Source organism: Neolamprologus brichardi, chromosome 18 (genome assembly GCF_056152115.1).
Source record: "Neolamprologus brichardi isolate AB-2024 chromosome 18, ASM5615211v1, whole genome shotgun sequence".
NCBI classification, from domain to species: domain Eukaryota; kingdom Metazoa; phylum Chordata; class Actinopteri; order Cichliformes; family Cichlidae; genus Neolamprologus; species Neolamprologus brichardi.
Window position 1 is genome coordinate 141,155 of NC_142121.1, and position 17,453 is coordinate 158,607.

At 49.2% G+C, this 17,453-nt stretch overlaps 2 protein-coding genes across 4 annotated transcripts; one reads left to right on the top strand and one right to left on the bottom strand.

Annotated features, from left to right (window-relative positions):
• Positions 1 to 5: 5 nt before the first annotated feature.
• On the top strand, positions 6 to 8,027 carry LOC102792144 (E3 ubiquitin-protein ligase RNF31). Of its 2 annotated transcripts, none has more exons than XM_035914929.2 (17): positions 6 to 176; positions 991 to 1,081; positions 2,209 to 2,274; positions 2,363 to 2,529; positions 2,894 to 3,018; positions 3,103 to 3,305; positions 3,376 to 3,773; positions 3,844 to 4,026; positions 4,090 to 4,188; positions 5,209 to 5,298; positions 5,373 to 5,475; positions 6,378 to 6,496; positions 6,835 to 6,948; positions 7,028 to 7,094; positions 7,166 to 7,259; positions 7,337 to 7,505; positions 7,635 to 8,027. In XM_035914929.2, the coding sequence occupies exons 1-17, from the start codon at positions 132 to 134 to the stop codon at positions 7,761 to 7,763; spliced, it is 2,262 nt and encodes a 753-aa protein (XP_035770822.2). In that variant the 5' UTR covers positions 6 to 131; the 3' UTR covers positions 7,764 to 8,027. The 2 variants fall into 2 exon arrangements, with proteins under 2 accessions (XP_035770822.2, XP_006807075.2); XM_006807012.3 differs by having other exon boundaries at positions 3,094 to 3,305; positions 7,635 to 8,026.
• Positions 8,028 to 8,076: 49 nt separating this feature from the next.
• On the bottom strand, positions 8,077 to 14,977 carry impa1 (inositol monophosphatase 1). 2 transcript variants are annotated; one of them, XM_006807010.3, is made up of 9 exons: positions 14,878 to 14,977; positions 12,709 to 12,788; positions 12,260 to 12,393; positions 11,964 to 12,068; positions 10,737 to 10,782; positions 8,786 to 8,894; positions 8,593 to 8,701; positions 8,371 to 8,522; positions 8,077 to 8,301 (listed from the first exon to the last, which is right to left on the bottom strand). In XM_006807010.3, the coding sequence occupies exons 2-9, from the start codon at positions 12,769 to 12,771 to the stop codon at positions 8,171 to 8,173; spliced, it is 849 nt and encodes a 282-aa protein (XP_006807073.1). In that variant the 5' UTR covers positions 12,772 to 12,788; positions 14,878 to 14,977; the 3' UTR covers positions 8,077 to 8,170. The 2 variants fall into 2 exon arrangements, with proteins under 2 accessions (XP_006807073.1, XP_087688637.1); XM_087832511.1 differs by lacking the exon at positions 14,878 to 14,977 and adding an exon at positions 14,665 to 14,791.
• Between the last annotated feature and the right edge of the window lie 2,476 nt (positions 14,978 to 17,453).

Here is a 17,453-nt window from a genome sequence, read left to right on the forward strand (position 1 = left end):
ATTCTGAAACTCTGGGCGGAAGAGGGCGCGTCTGTTTTTCCAGTCGGGTCAGTTAGCTTGTTAGCATGTGACTGTGGGAGCGACTGGATGTCCAAGCTCTTCCCCGCGTCTGAGAGCCATTTGTGGGGGAGATGCCGCAGGTCGAGCGGGAGGCGGAGCTCCGCACTCTGACGGAGGTGAGAACGAGACCGTGAAGCTGCCCCGAGCTTCAAAATCAAACTTTATTAGTCTGATAGCAACTTTCTGCTGCAGCTAGCCGGTCAACGGGGTTAGCTCGGCAGCTACATGCTAAAAGCAAGCTCCTCCTCTTCCTCACTCTGGCTGTTGTTTCTTCCTCACTGGCTTATCCTTCCTCCTCTTCCTCACCCTGGCTGTTGTTTCTTCCTCCTCTTCCTCACCCTGGCTGTTGTTTCTTCCTCCTCTTACTCACTCTGGCTGTTGTTTCTTCCTCTTCCTCACCATGTTTCATCCTCCTCTTCCTCACTGGCTTATCCTTCCTCCTCTTCCTCACCCTGGCTAATGTTTCTTCCTCACCATGTTTCTTCCTCCTCTTCCTCCCCCTGGCTAATCTTTCCTTCTCTTCCTTACTCTAGCTACTGTTTCTTCCTCACCCTGGCTAATGCATCCTTATCACTGTGGTTTACTCCTCCTCTTCCTCACCCTGGCTAATGTTTCTTCCTCCCCCTGGCTAATGCATCCTTATCACTGTGGTTTACTCCTCCTCTTCCTCACCCTGGCTAATGTTTCTTCCTCACCATGTTTCTTCCTCCTCTTCCTCCCCCTGGCTAATCTTTCCTTCTCTTCCTTACTCTAGCTACTGTTTCTTCCTCACCCTGGCTGATGTCTCTCTTCCTCACCCTGGCTAATGCATCCTTATCACTGTGGTTTACTCCTCCTCTTCCTCACCCTGGCTAATGTTTCTTCCTCCCCCTGGCTAATGCATCCTTATCACTGTGGTTTAATCCTCCTCTTCCTCACTGTCTTCCTCAGTGTGGGTACCTGCATCCAGGTGAGACCCTGTGTGACCTTCACTCGGTTCAGTCTCTGTTCCCTGATCTTCGTCTCTACGTTGATTTTTACTGTGAGTACCTCAGAATTGACTTCCTGTTTTATTTTGTCGGGACCTTTCTCAGTTCTGAAGTACGCGAGTCCGAGCCAGCGTACTTGATGATGTCACAGAGTTTCCTCTTAATTTAACTGATTAATATGTTATGAAGCTTCAATCACAGCCAAACTGATTTACTCAGGAACAAATAAAACACTGAAATAAACCAAACATTAACATTTAGAAGTGATCTAAGTGACTCCTATATCATGTTTAACCTGAGTATCTCTATTAATAAAAACAGGGTGCATGCATGCCTTAATAAAAAGCAGGTGAGATGTTAGAGCGCTTTTATTTTAGTGGACAAACATTACAGACAGCTGCTGGGGTTTGGAAGAGAACAAATATTTAAATTATAACCTGATGAAACAGCCTTCAGAATCTCCACATGTTAGCATGTTAGCATATTAACATGTTAGCATGTTAACCTGCTGTTTTTGTTCCCGGTGAAACACTTTCCTCCTGAATTGAAACATGTTTCAGCCAAAACTCAGCAGCAAGTAAAACACTGAAATAAACCAAAGGATTGACATTGACTTGTATATCATGTTTAACCTGAGTAGTGAAAGACCGCGGGGGGGGGACGATGTGCTGGGAGTCCGCTGTTCTCGCCAGCTCTAGTGACCCCCGACCTCCCGGTCTGCTGTGGAGCTGGCGGGTCACAGACGTCTCCGAAACGTCGGCGCACGTTTGTAAATATGTGATGTCTTGATAAACTGAGCAGATATTTGAAGTTTACACAGCTACATTCTCGCCTGAAAATAACTTAAAAGTTTATTTTGTGACCCAGAAAGAGTAATATTTAAACGTTTTCAGCCCCGCTCGTCCGCCATTGCCGCGTTTGAGTTTTGGACGAAATGCATTCTGGGATATTTCGCTGTACCAAGTCCACACAAGTCACCGATGCTCGATAAAACGGGCGGAGCGAGAACACATCGGGACTTTTTCGTGTTCTCGGCTTGATGCGTACTTTGAACAGGAACAGTACTTGGTCTCCGACTGATGACGTATCGCGAGCACGCACAAGCACGCATATTGAGACAGCCCTTAGACTTGGTAAATCAGGGCGATTTCCTGTTTCAGAATAAGAGTTTGTGTTTCAGGTTTCCCAAATAAACAAAAGAAGAAGTTGTTGTTTCTCGCCGGGACACTTCCTGTTCAGTACGAAGGTGAGCCTCCCCGCTGTCGGCCATGTTGTCTGTTTACTGTTTGTAGTGACATCATGAAGGTCAAGCTGGCGCTTTGGTTTTCATACAGGAAGTGAGTATAATATCCCAGTATGCATCTGGCTCCACGAGACGCACCCGTCATCGAGGCCTCGCTGTTATGTTTGCCCATCGGTCTCCATGGTGATAAACCCGACCTGTCCGTGCGTGGACGCTGCCGGGAACATCAGGCTGGACGCGCTCACAAACTGGGCTGAGGTAAGCTGTACTGAGCATGCTCAGGGGGGCGGGGTCAGCCGGCTCAGTGGGGCGGGGTCAGCCGGCTCAGTGGGGCGGAGTCAGCCGGCTCAGTGGTGCGGGGTCAGCTGGCTCAGTGGTGCGGGGTCAGCTGGCTCAGTGGGCGGGGTCAGCTGGCTCAGTGGGCGGGGTCAGCTGGCTCAGTGGGCGGGGTCAGCTGGCTCAGTGGACAGGTGTTCTGTCATGTTATTTGTGCTCTGACCCAACAGAAAACTATTAGTGAAAATATACCTGCAAACACACGTTTAAGAAGGTGGAGCCTCCACACAGGCAGAGGGCGGAGCTAAAAAACACTAAACATTATGTTTATGCCACTTATTGCTAGGGCGTGTCCAACCTGTCACTACTCGTGTCGGAGATGAGGCGGGCCTTCCAGAAGGATACCCCCCTTTATAGCAGGTGCCCTGTGCAAACTCCGCCCCCTGCAGGTGAACAGGTGTCAGCTGACAGGTCAGTTCCTCGCTGTGTGTTCAGTCAGTGTTTCCGTTACTTAGATGGACTGATTACTGGTTTCTCCTTCTGCAGCCTCCACAGTCCCCTGCACAACTGCACCTCCTCCCCGCAGGGGCGCCAACCTTCTGAAGTCACCTTCCAAAGCCCCGCCCACTCCAGCCAGTGTGAGCAGAGTGGGGAGGTGAGGGCAGCGAGGTCATACGCCGATGAACTGCTGGGGATTGACTTCAGTGCTCTGCCTCCCACCTCCAGCCACACCAACCCCTTCCTAAACTCCTCCTCAGGTGAGTCTCAGAAAACACGAACAAGCTCCAGGTGAGAGAAGTTGAACCCACCTGGTTCTGGTTCCTGCAGGTACAGAACCCCTCAGCAGGATGATGGGTGAGCTGAGGCTAGATGGAGACTCGCCTGCACGATCTGTCCAATCAGAAGCAGAGCGACGGCGTCCAATTACGGGACGGCCATCCGCCGCAGCGCCCGAGCTACAGCGTCCTCAGAGATCTCAGTTACAAGCGGACCAGGTGAGCCAGACTCTGGCGTCTCGGCAGCTTCTCCAGTCTGTGTCCCGGACGGCGGCGCGGCTCCCTCCGGACCAGGCGGCGGTTTTTCTGTCTCTGATGGCGATGGAGGGGCGGAGCTTCAGTCTGGCCGATGTCTTGGAGGCGGTCCAGATCAACAGAGACTTCGCATCAGCTCTCAGGTTCCTGAGCCACAGCTGCCCCATCTGTCAAGAGCAGGTGTCCTTCAGCAAGGTGAGCCACAGGTTTGAACCGGCCAATCAGAGCGCGCGCAGCCGGCTGATGTTCTTCTTCTCTGTTTCAGATCATCACAATGACGCACTGCTCCTGCTTCCTGTGTCAGACGTGCTTCAAGATGTTCTTCACAACGGCCATTAAGGAGCGCAATGTCGATCAGCTGGTCTGCCCCCAGTGTGGCCGACCGGAGGTCAGAGGTCAGGGCGGGCTGGAAGAGTCCATGGACTACTTCAGCCTGCTGGATACACAGGTGAGGCGCGTTCCGGCCTAGTTTGTGTTTGCGTGACCAGTTCTGACACGTGTCTGTTTGTAGATCCGCCACTTCCTGCCCGCCGACGTCCACGAGCTGTTCCAGAGGAAACTCAGAGACCGAGCTCTGCAGGAGATGCCCAACTTCTGCTGGTGTGCTCACGTAAGAACCGACCGATCCGAGCCTCGCAGTCAATACCGCTGCTACTATCAATACAAACTGTGATCGTCTGCTGCGTGGCGTCCGGTCCTCAGGCCCGTGACGCTGTGGGATACTTTTTGTCTCTGCAGCGTGGCTGCCCGAGCCTGAGCCTCGACTTCATGACAAATCAAATCTTAACCATTAGAGAAATGACTAACGAACTCAAAATATCCTGTCTCAGAGTGAAAAACTAGTTCATGCATTTATTATTCCAGGCTGGACGACTGCAATTCATTATTATCAGGATGTCCTAAAAACTCCCTGAAAAGCCTTCAGCTAATCCAAAATGCTGCAGCAAGAGTCCTGACAGGAACTAGAAAGAGAGAGCAGATTTCTCCTGTTTTGGCTTCCTGTTAAATCCAGAATTCAAAATCCTGCTCCTCACATACAAGGTCTTAAATAATCAGGCCCCATCTTATCTTAATGACCTTGTAGTACCATATCACCCTATCAGAGCACTTCGCTCTCGCTCTGCAGGCCTACTTGTTGTTCCTAGAGTATTTAAAAGTAGAATGGGAGGCAGAGCCTTCAGTTTTCAGGCCCCTCTTCTGTGGAACCAGCTTCCAGTTTGGATTCAGGAGACAGACACTATCTCTACTTTTAAGATTAGGCTTAAAACTTTCCTTTTTGCTAAAGCATATAGTTAGGGCTGGGCTAAAGCATACACCCAGTGCATCATGGGAATCCCCCAGCAGCCTAGACCTATAGCAGCATGAGTAAGGGAGGCTGCAGGGTCACCTGGTCCAGCCCTGGGTGTTTCTTCTTCACTCACCTTCTGTATTTAATCATTAGTGATTATTCATCTCTGGCTCTTCCTGCCCCGACCCCCCCACCAAGCCGGAGTTCTGCCGGAGGTTTCTTCCTGTTATAAGGGAGTTCTTCCTCCCCACTGTCGCTGAGTGCTTGTTCGTTGGGTTCTTTGTGTTACTGTGGGGCCTGACAGAATAAAGCTGTTGAGACGACTGTTGTTTGGTGTTTCAGTGTTCATTCGGGATGCTGCACGAGGCCCAGCGCCTCAGGATGGACTGTCCGAGCTGTAAGAAGAGCACCTGTTCTCGGTGCAGATCACCTGTAAGACACTCACGCACACACACAGGTGAACCAGCCTCAGATCGGGTCCTGACCACAGTCCCTGTGTTCTGCAGTGGTCCCCCGAGCATCAGGGTCTGTCCTGTGAGCAGTTCCAAGTGTGGCAGCAGCAGAACCAGCCGGACCCTCACAGCATCTCCCTGCTGTACAGCAGCATCGGTACGAGCCCAGAACCAGGTCCAGGAGACTCTCAGGCCTCCTGCAGGACCTGAACCTCATGTTTCACCCCATCACTCAGGTGGTTATGAGCAAGCAGGTAGAAATGGAAGCAGTCAGCATGTGACTGAAGGCTTTTTACTCTTGCTGTTTACAAACTAACACACGAGGCCTTCAGTCACCGAAAGCGTGACGCTCAGAGGACTTGAACCGGTCCAGTCAACGGTCGGCGTGGGTGTTCTCGCCAAAAAACCCAGGAAGCAGTGCCTGGGGGCTCTGAGCTGACACGCCTGGTCTGCGCTGGTCTCCAGCTGCTCCATTAACGTTTAGCATGAACAGAGGACACGGTGGCTGCTCAGGCGTAGAGCAGGTCATCACTGATCGAGTGGTTTGATTCCTTTCCCGTAGTCTGCATCCTGGGACACCATGTTGCTCCCCGATGCATCCATCCAGGGAATGTGATGAATGTTAGACGCTAACAGGAAAAGTGCTTGTGTGAATGAGTTAGTCGTATAAGAACATCCATGTACAAACGACCGTCCAAATGTTGATCGTGTCCTTCTGGACGTTTCCACCATCAGGTGACTTCTTCAGTGTCAGCTGACTGCAGGTTTCAGCCTTATGTTATAAATATATTTACATGATGAAACCAGCTGAAGGCTGTGAGGTCAGCTTATGGTCATTAATATGCAGATTGCCACGCCCACTGATCAAAGAGTCCCATTCAGAGTTGGGAGTGGCTGCATTCACAGCATTGTAGGTAGGATGGTGGCCCCCTCCTCAACGCCGAGATGGCCTTACGTCTTTTCACTCGACTCCTCGCTCAAACCGGCGATTACCTGGACGAATGAGGTTCAGTCGAACTCAGCATGGTCCTGGTCCAACGTTTCCCTCTGTGTCCTCAGAGTGTCCAAACTGCCAGCTGGTCTTCAGCCTGTCCAAAGGGGGGTGTCTCCACTTCACCTGCAGTCAGTGCGGTCATCAGTTCTGCGGCGGCTGCAGCCAGCGCTTCGTTCTGGGCTCGGTGAGTTCCAGCTGTGCTGTGCTCCAGGTGTTTGGTCAGAGAGAGATGGATTGTGGGTAGCGAGTGTTAGACGACTGAAAGGTGTTTCATATTTACATCGTTATCAAACGAGCCAATCGCAGCGTCACCTTATAAACGTCTGATTATGAGTAAAGGCGCCTGTTCTGATTATTCATGCTGATGAGTTCTTTAATGTTTTTGAAGTTAACGAGACAAAGGTTCGGCTTCCAGCCCCGAAGTGCCCGGGCCAGGTGTGTTAGAGACAGGTGTGTTAGAGACAGGTGTGTTAGAGACAGGTGTGTTAGAGGCTTGACACCTGTGCTGTTTCACCTCTGCAGGCCTGTGGCTTCTCTGCAGACTGTACGAGCAAAGGTCTTCATGCTCACCACCCCAGAGACTGCCTGTACTACCTGAGGGACTGGAGCCTGACCCGCCTCCACCTGCTGCTGCAGGTGAGAGCCAGCAGATCGACCTGAGGTGTTCAGCTGTTCTGTGATCAGTGCTTTACAGGTGTGCTGTCTCATGTCTCAGCATTACAGAGCGTCTCCCTCCTGGTTGGAACCGCCCACGGTCAGCTCACCTGACGCCGCTCTGCCAGGTGAGACCTCTACCTGTCTACCTGGCATCTCCTTTGTCCCAGAGTCACTGACAGGTGTGTTCCCGTTCCAGCATCCTGTCCAGTGCTGGAGCTGAGAGACGATGGCAGCCAGAGGGAGGAGCCCTGTGGTCGACCTGCGTTACCTGAACACCGAGGATACTGCCAGTAAGACCACAGCTCCCAGTAAAGATGCTCTGCCAGATGTGCGTGGTCTCAGAGGCTCCGCCCCTTTCTCCTGACAGGTCACACTATAAGGAGCGTTTGGTGGAGCTGATTAACCGTCACCGTGCTGACCCGGCGGTCCTCTTCAGTCTGGCAGAAATAAAGGCGGAGCTTCAGCGTTGGCATGTTACCATTCCGACCAGAAAACCCGAGGAGCCAGAGCCGCTCTACACTCACCGCCTCCGCATGGTCAGTGACATCAGATGGTGTTGTTCGTCATCAACAATGACACCTGAGATTTATTTTGAAAGTCTGATGTGCTGTTTCAACCATGTTTCTTTTCAGCCAATCACAGTGCAGAATTCTGTCTCTCTGCAGACGCTGACCAATAGCGCTCCTCTCAGGAAACAGCGCTGCTCTCCGGTTAAACGCATGAACAACCTCTGTCCTCTGCCCGTCACAGTGCCTGCTGGAGCCCCGCCCCCTCATGTGCTGCTAAGCGATTGACTCCACCCACTCCTAAAGTATGACCTCCCACTACGCCCATCAGTTGCTATGACAGGGCGGCCCTGTGTTGTGATTGGCTCAGCACAAATATACTAATTAGGGACCAAATACGAGCAGCCAATCAGAGTTCAGCTAACAAGCTAACGATGGAAGCTGCCAGTTTTAGCATCTGTTAGCATGACCTGAGCAGATTCAGGAGGCGGAGTTTGAGCATCCTGTTCGCTGCACTTTACCTGTTTAACCGAGTTTAATGAATAAATGCTGTCCTAACACACCTCGGCGTCCTGTCGTCCGTTTCCACGGTGACCTGCCGTCAGTCACACAAACACGCGGGGGCGTTCATAGAAAACTTTTATTTAAACTTTCCAAACAGGAAGGAGTGCTCCTCCTCACACCTGTCAGTGTGTTCAGCTCTTCTTCGGTGGTGTGGCGTCGTCTCTGGGCAGACTGAAGGGGACGATCGCTTTGACGAGTCGCTCTGTGATTGTTTTGCTGTTAGCGGCGAGGATCCTCCTGGACATCAGGTCCACGTCGCCACCTGAACACGGAGACACCGTTAGCTGAAGACACCTGAGCGGGGAAACGTGCTGTTGATGGGTTAGCTTACCTTCGACGTCCATCAGCACGCCGCCGGCCTCGGACACGATCAACGACGCGGCAGCCACGTCCCAAACGTGGATCCCGATCTCGTAGTACGCCTCCACGCAGCCCGACGCCACCAGACACATGTTGATGGCGGCGGAACCCGCCCCGCGCACCCTGAGACAGATGGACACGTCAGCTGTGGGAAAACAAGCGTGCAGTGATGTCAGCGTGGCGGCAGCCTTACCCGTGAACGGGGAGGCAGAGGATGTTTCGGAGGCTTTGGAAGATTTTATCAACAACGTCGGCGTCTCGGTCCGATCCAAACTCCGTGGCCACCATCGCCTGTTCCACGGCTGATGACATCACACACAGACAAACAGGTGACCGACTGTCCGCATAAGTGATGTCACTGATTTATCGATTCGCTGAGCGCTGACCTTCCTGCCGGGACACCTGCAGCGGCTCGCCGTTACAGAATGCTCCCTTTCCACGCCTCGCCGTGAACATCTTGTCCTCCACACAGCTGAAGACAACGCCAAACTCCACCTGAGGGAGGGGAAGAAGAGGTCAACAGGTGAGGTCGTTCATGCTCATCCTCGGGTGGCCTGAACACCTGAAGCTACCTGTCGGTGTTTAGAGAGCGCTGACGATTTGCCAGCAGGCTCAGTAAACTGGTCGCGAGGCCAGTGATGTGGTGGGGGTGGAGCTGGACTCCGTTAGGGTGGTGTCAGAGAGGCAATGCTGTCTAAGGCAAAGACAATGATGGACAATACCTCCACCCACTCCATGGCGTGCTACCTACAGGAGCACGCTCAGTGAGAAGCTGAGATTACCCATAATGCACCACTCATCTCCAGTAGTTACAGCCCTTTGCACGCGCTCTGATGTTGCTGTTAGTCCTTGATATTTATCATCGAGTCATTTCTATATATTTGATTTCTTAAATCTGCAACAGTTTCTGGAGCAACTGTAACACGTTACCTGAGGGATCAATAAAGTGATTTTCTCTTTTTAGCTGCCAAATCGCCATGGTAACAGATGCTGAGCACCTCACCCAGTCAGGAGCAGGTGAGGTGCCGCGTTTACTCTTTTGGTCATTTTATATGCTGCAGCAGATGGAGCGCCGTCGCTTGCTAACGCGTGTGTGGGAACAGCCGCGCCACCTCGCCACCTAAGGAAACACTCCCAGGTGAAGCAGGCGGTGGTGATGCTGCGCCTGTGGGCGAAGCTCAACTGAAGAAAGATGAAACCAGAAATGGCGCCACTCTGGAAAGTTTCCACCAGAGGGATGAGACCCGGGCTGAAGTAACCGAGGCTCACCTGAGGCCACGTCTGCACGTGCACCGAGGCCACGTCTGCACGTGCACCGAGGCCACGTCTGCACGTGCACCGAGGCCACGTCTGCACGTGCACCGAGGCCACGTCTGCACGTGCACCGAGGCCACGTCTGCACGTGCACCGAGGCCACGTCTGCACGTACACGGGTATTTTTGAAAACGGAGATTCTGTGTTTTCTTTTTTAAATCCCGTCCACAGACGCAAAAATGAAGGAAAACGCTGCTAGCAACATGCCAAAGCAGCAGGTGGCGCTATATTCCTAACCGTGTAGAAATGTTGGCCAATCAGAAGCCTAGAAGCCTCGGTGGGAAATAGTAAACAAAGCTGGGGCGTAGAAGCAGAACTGAGTCCTGTTTGTGGAGGGACAGTAACTGTGTGTAAGCGTGTAAACACTGCAGAGACAATTAACAGTATTTTGTCCAAGTCCGCCATTGTAGAAATTCATTCCACCTAAACAAAAACATGGCGCACAGCGTGATGTCAAAAGAGGCGCACACCTTTGACGCTGCGTTTTCTCCGTGTTCCTCGTCCACACGTAAACGCAAAATCTGAGTTTTTAAAAATCTCCGTTTTCAGTGACCGAAAACGCCGTTTACGTGTGGATGAAAGGTGCAAACGCATAGAAACATCTGCGTTTTCAAAAATCCCCGTGCACGTGTGGACTGAGACTCACTGTGGCTCAGGTGAGAGCGTCAGAGTGGATCAGAGACGAGGCAGGAGGTTAAAACCTTTCCTGGGACAAAGTCCTTCATCAAAGCATCAACAGACTGCAGAAAAGCTGCTCCATCCACTGCCGTCTGTTTTACAGAGAAACGTGTGATCCACCTTTACACCGAGGCTGGCGGCAGCGTCTGTTTTACATGCAGCACACGGGTGCGTCAGAGGCGGGGTTAGCGACCCCGTTTTCACGTCTCAGTATTTATTGCTGCTCATTAATAAGACAGAAGGATTTCTTATCTGATTAATCGACTGCTAAAGTCAGGGCTGCAGCCCCGTAATGTCGCTGCTGATGTCAAAGGTCAGGAGGTGGGTGCTGATGTGGACTCAGACCTGTTTGTTGATGGCGAATCCGATGGAAATGGCAACAAAAGGAAACCTGTGAAGGAGAAACAGACGCAGGAAGTTAACGTTCGCACCGTCATACGTGTTCCTGCAGGGCAGGGCTGTTTACCTGTTAGGTCACCACGGTAACCAGTGCCCATCAGCGTTTTAAATGAGCTGATTCAGTGTGCCGAACACCAAGCCAAACAGGAAGTCATCTGCTTTCAAAGTAAAGGTTCATCCTAACATTCACGCTGATCACATCATTGATCGACCCGCTGAATATATGGCCAAAAATATTTATCACGATATACATTTGAAAATTTGCGATAACGATATAACTGACGATATAATTGACACCAGACAAAATACTTTACAACTCCACAACTTTATTAGTGCAAAAAACCCATCAATGCATTTTCACTTAAACAAGCAGCTGTTTTTATCTGCATTAAAGTTATATAAAAATGTAACAGTGCAAATGCAAATTCCTCGCTGACAGTTTAACCAAAAGGCATTTCCAGTGGAAACTGGCCGACATATCCTCAGCATAACCATGTATAACATCCACAACACTTAAAAAGAGGTTATACACACACAATACGGTAACATTATGTTGAAGCACAGTACGTATCACTCCGCGAGGCTCCGCCTACGATAGCCGTAATGCTCCCACAATCCATCAAGCGGTGCGGCTTCGTAGCTTAGCAAAGTCGCACTGAAACATTTGACAGATGTTCGAGCGCCGTGCACATAAAATCGTTTCGAGGTCAGTAAACACAACCAGAGTTCATACATAAGGCACACGGGATTATAAGGGGCTCTGTCGACTTTCAGAAAAATCAAAGGATGATTTTAAGTGCGCGTATTTTCCAAACAACACGGTAATAACGACGGCCCGCTAGCATGCTCTACCAAAAATAGTGCTTTGTTGTGTATCTGACGAAAGCTAAACCAGTTCCACTGAAGCTGCAGCATTTTTACAAACCAGTTCAGGTTCATCGTTTCATTCAACGATCCACTTTCACTCTTCTCGTTCTGCGTCGCCGTCATGTGCGTATGAAAACAAAGGCACTGCGCATGCGCGTTTTACCCGTATTCTATCGCCATATTTTCCTATCGTTGCCCGACATTAACGGTGTTACCGTGAGCAGTGTGATGTGGCCCAGCACTGTCTCGGAGCGCCCACAGGAAACAAAGAAGCTGCAGTGATGATGTCAGAGCGTGCAAACTCACGCGTGAACAAAGTTGGTCGTGCCATCGATGGGGTCGATGATCCAGGTGGGCGAGTCAGAGAGGACGCAGGGCTCACCTGCAGCCACTGACTCCTCCCCTATGAACCTGAAACGCACAGAACAGGTGAAGCCGTTACACGCTGAACGAGGAAGAGCCAGAGATGTTCCAGCAGGTCATCTCTGCTACTGCTCAGCAGCACACAGCTGGATCCCTGAACATCTGGATCTGATCATAACGCTTATCTTCGTAAACTGATGATCCGACTGGACAAGCACAGAGGGGGTGGAGCTTCATACCTGTGGGTGGGGAACTTTTCCTTCACTGACTGGATGATGAGCTGCTCCACCTTCTGGTCGGTCTGCGTCACTAAATCCACCACCGAGCTCTTCGTCATCACTGCCCTGTCGCCACGCAGAGCGTCACACACCACCTGATCAATGCACCAATAACCGATCAATATTTACTCCTGATCAATGCACTGATAGCTTATCAATCAGAAGCTGATCAGCCAATAGTTTCAGTCACTAAGTCTGTCATCTGGGGTTAACCTCCGATTTCAAGATAAGCCTTTGTTTCCTGTTTGAGCGTTTCAGAGAAGAAGAAAGTGACTCCACCCCCTCTGTTTTGGAGCGTGCTCAGTAAGTGAAGAAATGGCAGGAAGCGGATTCTGCAGTCGTGTAGAATCACCTGTAGGCCCTGACAGGTGAGTCTCAGGTGGGAAAGAAAAAGGAAGAAGATGACTGACCTCTCCAGCTTTTCGTGCCACGGCGACAGCGTGGTCCATGGCGCTCTGCCAGGGGTCAGCCATGTTGGAGGAGGAGCTTCCTGTGGAAAGAGGAAAGACTGCGTGAGGTGTGTTCCAATATTCCACTTTGATCAGGAACCTCACTGACATACGTTTCAGTCGTCCACACACTAGGAGAAGCTTCAAGGCTTCCTTTATGACCTTTAGCAGAGGAGACTCTGGAGCTCAACATTATGATCTATATCACAGGAGTCGAACTCCAGGCCTCGAGGGCCGGCGTCCTGCAGGTTTTAGATGTTTCCTTGATCCAGCTGATTTAAACGGCTAAATGACCTCCTCAACATGTCCTGAAGTTCTCCAGAGGCCTGCTAATGAACTGATCACTGGATTCAGGTGTGTTGACCCAGGGTGAGATCTAAAACCTGCAGGACACCGGCCCTCGAGGCCTGGAGCTCGACTCCTGTGATCTATATGAGCTGATCAAAGTGTGCTGGAGTTCACTTCATTTCTGCTGTTTCATGGAAACAGTTACTGGGGACCAATAAGTGGGCTCGCCTCTGAACGCTCAGCGTGACACTGATGAAGAGTTTTAGGACACAGCCAAAGTTTTAGTAATATCATCATTTCAGTAGTATTGCAGTAAATGTTCCTCCTCTTTAAAAACACCAGCCTTTGGACTGAAAGATACGTTTTACAGACTGTTATCGTTTCTATGACCTCCATAAAACAAGAACACTGTGGTGAAGCTAGACCAGCCTTTTGTAGTTCGTCTTCTGCACATTGTAGTTTCAACACGGCAGACTTCCTGTTAAAGAGACACCAGTGTAAGGTTGTTCCAGTTCTAAGTGCACTCCTCTTCCCTTTTCCTGAGTCCTCAGCAGTTCTCCTTCCCACCTTTCCTTGACCTCAGTGACGTTTTCATCGAGGTCAAGGAAGAGCGTCAGGAGACATGAGGGACTTCTGGATGCACCAGGAATGCCCAGAGTCCTCATCATAAGAACCACATCAGTAATCAATAACATCAATCTGGGAGGTGATGGATCGATAATCCAGTAACACCAATCCTGACCTATCACAGCGGGTCCTGAATTGTTGAAAAACAGCAATGTGACCTGCAGTGTAAGTTATTTCTTTCATTTTATGCAGGTTAAATGTCGCATCTGTTCTGCGTTTCTTACACAAACAAAAGCACCTCCTCAGTGTTTCGGCGTTACAGAGCCAGACATGAAAATGAGACAAACACACCGAGAATGAACACAGGTCGGGCTATACTGACACTGAACAGCTTTAGCATCATTTTTTAATTAATATGTGTTTTATTATTTTCAAATCAAGTATCTAGGAAGACTGCTCTGGACCAGGCAGTCCTGAATTTTATTATAAAGGACTGCCAACCCCTTAGTGTAGCGTACTGAGGGAACAGGAAGACCTCTTATCAGAACCTTTTCCACCTGACTTTACAGCTTTTGTACCCCAGCTTCATCTGTGCCTGTGAGTTTTCTGAAGCTGGGGAAATGGTGTAAAAAAAACGCAATAGACTGAATGCAAAAACATTGGATAAACCTATTTTTCTGAATAGAAATTTATAATAAACTCTGCGTCAAATGGGTAATATTACATTCACAATACTTTCATTTTAATTTTCACTTAATGTGATTCATAATATATTTTAAAGATGTCTACAATATTATAATATGTATTGTATAATATAATATTGTATATACTTATAATATATATAAGTAATATAGAAGATATAAAACTAGGTCATTGAATCAGTTTCTGTTGTGAGTCTCAACTAAGTTGCCTGCAATGATCTTTAATGTCCAGCAGGTGTCAGTGTGGAGCAAAGCAGCAACACTGTGTCGATACAGTTTGGAAATGTGCTGAAACGCCTCACGAGGCCTCATCTACCCATCACTACCGAGTATATATACACTGATTATCAATGAGCGTTACCTGGTGGCACGTGACGAAGTGTCAAGAGCGCCGACACCTTTCCGTGCGCGTGCCCACCGGTACTGCCGCGCCGTATGAAATCAGCTGATTTCTGAACGGAAGTACTACGCCGCTGATTCCCGCCACAAATTCCAAAACCGGAAGTAAGGCGGCGGATCAACGAGACGTTTCGAAAACAAGTAAAGAGGAACAGCGCGAGCCCTGAAAACGCACCTGAGGCTCTCGAGGTCGGTCTGAAGGTAATCCGTAACGGGTTAGCAGCTCCACTTCCGGGTTTCTTCTTCTACGGTCTACGACTGAGCGCTGCCGCCTCCTACTGGACATTGACTGTCACAACAACAACACTAGAAAAAGTTGCATTTCCTGCGAAAATGCAGCGTGAATGCCGTGTGGTGGAATCTGAAAACAGCAGGAGAGCTATCTGCTGAAAACAGGTGTAGAAGCTGAACTCTGCTTTATTTGAAAGACTACACTGAAGAGTGTCAAGAAAGCAGATCACATGCAAGCAGGGAAGATGTGCAGCATCTGTCCCACGTAGTACTCGAACCCTTGCCACCAGATCTCACAGCAGCTGCGTACCCCACTGCGCCAAACCAGTTCTGGTCAAAGATATAATGAGAGGGGAAAAAAAACGTTCACTGTGCAGAAGAAGCTAAATTGTGCTGAAAAGAGGTGAAAAGGCTGAAAATTGTACTGAAAAGAGGTGAATCAGCAGACTTTCTGCTGAAAAGAGGAAAAGAAGCTGAAGTTTGTGCTAAAAACAGCTTAAGAAGCTGGAATTTATGCTGAAAAGTAGTGAAAAACTGAAAATTTTGCTAAAAAGAGGTGAAAAAGCTGAAATTTGTGTGGAAAAGAGTTTAAACAGTTGAAGTGTTAACTGAAGAAAATGTTGCCATAAGCGGGATTCGAACCCGCGCCTCCTGGTCTGAGAACGGCTGCTCATCTCACTGAGCTAAAACATAGCTCAGCCTGGCAAGCAAAACTGGTGATCACACTGATAATGTGGTACCTGTCAGCAAAATGGGCCAAAAAATAGCATAAAAAGCTGAATATCTCTAAAAGTATAAAAGTTATCATCACCAAAAGATATAGCAGTGGAAAGCAGAAATAGCAGAACAGTTTAAAGTTTGGTGAAAATCGACTGAAAACTGAGGGAGTAGTTAAGCGGCAAAGAAACGGAGCATCTAGGATAATAAAGGATAAAGAATAAAGAGAAACAGGAACTCAATAGTGTGCCTTTGAGGCATCCACACAAATACATCACTGAAGCCTACTACTACCTACTGGCGTGGCACGGTGTTCAGGTACCTGGTACTTTTACGGTACCTGCACAGCCGTAGTTCTGTACTTTATTTCAAACACAGAACATTACAGATCAGATCTTGTACATATCCAGATAAGCAATGTTAGAATCAGGATACTTTGTTAATCCCTCAGGAAATGATGTGGGTCACAGTTGCTCCAGTACAGTAACAGAAACAGACTATTTAACAATACAACATGTTACAGATTTAAGAAAAGCACAACATATAATAATCACTCAATAATAAATAACAAATCACTTTTATTGTCACATCACATGTGCAGGTACACTGGTACAGCACATGCGAGTGAAATTCTTGTGTGTGAGCTTCACAAGCAACAGTGTGCAAAAATACAATAACATGAGAACAAGCAAATATAAGAATGGCTAAATCTGAGACTAATAAATATATAAACAATATAAGAGTGTATGCACATTACTGAATGTTAATACTAAATGTGTGTTTGTGTGTGTGTGTGTGTGTGTGTGTGTGCGCGCGCATATTTAAAAAATTAAATAGAATAAACAATAAAATAAAATATACAGAGTTTGGCAGTTGAACATGTGCAAAACAGTGGCATTAATGTACAGTGTGGAGTGCATAATGTTGAAGTTCCAGTAGTGGAGGTGAGGTGTCTATGAAGTGTTCAGCAGTCTGATGGCCTGATGGAAAAAGCTTCTCTCAGTCTGCTGGTACAGGACCGGATGCTGCAGAACCTCCTTCCTGGTGGAAGCAGTCTGAACAGTTTATGGCTGGGGTGACTGGAGTCCTTGATGATCCTCCCCGCTTTCCTCAGGCACCGCTTCCTGTAGATGTCCTGGAGGGAAGCTCACCTCCAATTATCCATTCAGAGCACCGCACTACTCTCTGGAGAGCTTTGTGGTTGTAAGCGGTGCTGTTGCCGTACCAGGTGGTGATGCATCCAGTGGGGATGCTCTCAATGGCACAGCGATAGAAGGTCCTGAGGATGCGGGGGCTCAAGCTGAATCTTTTCAGTCTCCTGAGGAAGAAGAGGCGCTGCTGCACCTTCTTCACTGTTTTGTTTGTGTGTCCTGACCACGTAAGATCCTCAGCCAGATGTGCACCAAGGAAGCAGAAGCTGCTCACTCTCTCCACAGCAGCGCCGTTGATGGTGATGGGGGTGTGTACTTCTCTGCACCTCCAGAAGTCCACTATCAGCTCCTTTTTCTTTGCGACGTTGAGGGTGAGATGGTTGTCTTGACACCAGTGGGTCAGGGCGCTGACCTCCTCCCTGTAGGCCGTCCAATCACCGTTGGTGATAAAACCCACCACTGTAGTGTCGTCCACATACTTCACAATGATGCTGGAGTTGTTAGTGGCCGTCGTAGGTGTAGAGTGAGTACAGGAGAGGGCTCAGGGCATCAAGGATTGACAGGTGATTATAAAGTATCAAGAACACTGACAGGAATATTACAGTACAACAGAAACGAGCGTGTGGAAAAGGCTGCAACCATTGCAGTGTTC